The 2341-nt window shown below is 55.8% G+C and overlaps 1 protein-coding gene across 1 annotated transcript in view; it reads left to right on the top strand.

The window, feature by feature from the left end:
• The window catches only part of ankrd52b (ankyrin repeat domain 52b), a gene marked incomplete at its 5' end in the record, with an annotated part of 24012 nt that overhangs the window by 19616 nt on the left and 2055 nt on the right, over window positions 1-2341 (top strand). Inside the window, 2 exon segments of the mRNA XM_043686128.1 lie at window positions 708-790; window positions 2150-2293. Of these exon segments, the coding sequence (XP_043542063.1) occupies window positions 708-790; window positions 2150-2293 (227 nt within the window).

Raw genomic sequence — 2341 nt, 5'->3', positions numbered from 1 at the left:
TCTCCCCTGTCCCTTTACTCTGTCTCTGTCCCTCCTGTCAGTGCCTGAGTTCAATACCCACCTGTGAAGTTCGGTGTTGTCACTGGTTTGGTGAGGTCTGTCGTGCAGGAGCAGGCCCTTTGGCCCATCGGCTCTGTGATGGACACCACCTTACTGCCCTAACCCCTGGTTCCAGGCTCTTTGCCCCATTGCCTTGGCACCACGAGTGCCTTTCTAAACCCGTCCTCGACGTTCTGATGGGGGTTCCTGCCTGTCCTACCCCCTAGGGCAGTGAGTTTCGGATACCCCACCCCACCCCACTCTGGTTGTAAAACAAATCACCACACATCCCACCCCTCCCCCAAACCTCCTGCCCCTCACCTCCAATTCAAGGGGGGGAAAAATTCCTTCCAGTCTCCCCTATTGATGACCCTCATGTCTCTGTCACATCCCCCTCTCTCAGCCTCCTCTGCTCTGACAGTTTGTCCAATCTCGCTCCGCCACCGAAACCCTCCAACCACCCCCCGCGTAAATCTGTCACATCCCTCCTGTTCTCGGTGAGTTAAACCCTGAGCCATGTATTTGCCTGATGGCTTCAGCCCCTGGCTCATTGGCGACGGGAACAGTGCCGCGCGTGTGTGTGTTCTGATCTGTGGGTGGACTGCGCCTGACGCATTGTGAACGTCAGTCTCTCTCTGTTTTTAAACCGTCTTTATTTTTCCTTCCAGGCGTGGGATCCACGGCATGTTTCCTCTGCACCTGGCTGTACTTTACGGGTTTTCGGACTGCTGTCGCAAGTTACTCTCATCAGGCACGTCCCCTCACACCGTCCGCCACCCCCACCCACCCTTCCTCTCGCCCCCCCCCCCCTCGTTCCCTTCCCCTCGCTCCAGCCAGCACCATCTCATCCACTCTCACATGGCTTTGTTTTAATTCATTCAGGGGTCAGCACTGTTGCCTCACGGCGTCAGGGACCTGGGTTTGATCCCACCCTCAGGCGACTGTCTGCGTGGAGTTTACACATTTCCCCCAACCCTTGTTCGCGAGGGTTTCGTCCGGGTGCACTGGTTTCCTCCCACAATCAATTGGCCATGCTAAATTGTCCTGTAGTGCCCAGGGATGTGCAGGTTAGGGGGGATTGGCCGTGCTAAATTGTCCCATAGTGCCCAGGGATGTGTGGGTTAGGATGGGATTGGCCGTGCTAAATTGTCCCTGAGTGCCCAGGGATGTGCAGGTTAGGGTGGGATTGGCCGTGCTAAATTTTCCCCGTAGTGCCCAGGGATGTGCAGGCTAGGGTGGGATTGGCCGTGCTAAATTGTCCCATAGTGCCCAGGGATGTGCAGGTTAGGGTGGGATTGGCCGTGCTAAATTGTCCCGTAGTGCCCAGGGATGTGCGGGTTAGGGTGGGATTGGGCGTGCTAAATTGGTGTGGACTTGTTGGGCCAAAAATCCTGTTCCTGCACTATTCTGTGGTGATTCATTCACGGGGTGATGGCAAGGTCCGTATTCGTTGCTATCCCAGAGGGCTAGTCCTGAGTGAACCGGATCATTGTGGGTTTGGAGTCATGTGTAGTCCAGGCCAGGTTAGGACAGCAGTTTCCCTCCCTAAAGGAGGTGAGTGAACTGGGTGGGTTTATTCCCCCAGCCCCAACAACGGATTTATGGTCATCGCTAGACTCTGAATTCTGGATTTTCAAACAAAAAAAAGTTGTATTTAAACTCTTCCATTGCCTGCCGTGGTGGGATTGGGCCCTGGGTCCCTGTTGAAATAACTCCACTAAGGCCGGCGTGCCATCACTGATGGGTGGCAGTGCTCCCCCCCCCCCCCCCTTTGGATGAGGGATGTGGGGGTTTCAGAGGGGGGCCATCAGTCGGTGGGTCAGTCAGAACTAGATGGCAAAGAGGGTGAAGGGGGGTGTCACCAGGATTGACAGAGAGGCCTTTCACTGCCCCTGGGGATTCTGGGTAATTGGGCCCGCCATTCTCCAGCTGTCAGACTGTGTGTTTCTCTGAGCGGGTGGTTGTGAAGGAGTGGGTAACTTGGGGAGCTCTCTCTGCCCAGAGGTGTGTACTCTGCCTCTCTCTGCTGCTGCTGCTGACTGTCTGTCTGTCTGTCTCAGTGTGAGCCTTTGGCCTAATTCAGCTTTCTCTTCCTGTTGGTCGTTTCCAGGTCAAATGTACAGCATTGTGTCATCGTTCAGTAACGTGCACGTCCTGTCCGCAGGCTTTGACATAAATACTCCCGATGACCTCGGAAGGACCTGCCTTCATGCTGCTGCTTCAGGAGGGTGAGTGACACCCCGCCATCTCCTTGGTACGCGTGCTCTCCCACCCCCCCCCTCTCCCTGGTACGCGTGCTCTC

Source organism: Chiloscyllium plagiosum, unplaced genomic scaffold, assembly GCF_004010195.1.
Source record: "Chiloscyllium plagiosum isolate BGI_BamShark_2017 unplaced genomic scaffold, ASM401019v2 scaf_1257, whole genome shotgun sequence".
Lineage (NCBI taxonomy): Eukaryota > Metazoa > Chordata > Chondrichthyes > Orectolobiformes > Hemiscylliidae > Chiloscyllium > Chiloscyllium plagiosum.
This window is presented reverse-complemented; position numbering and strand designations above follow the sequence as displayed.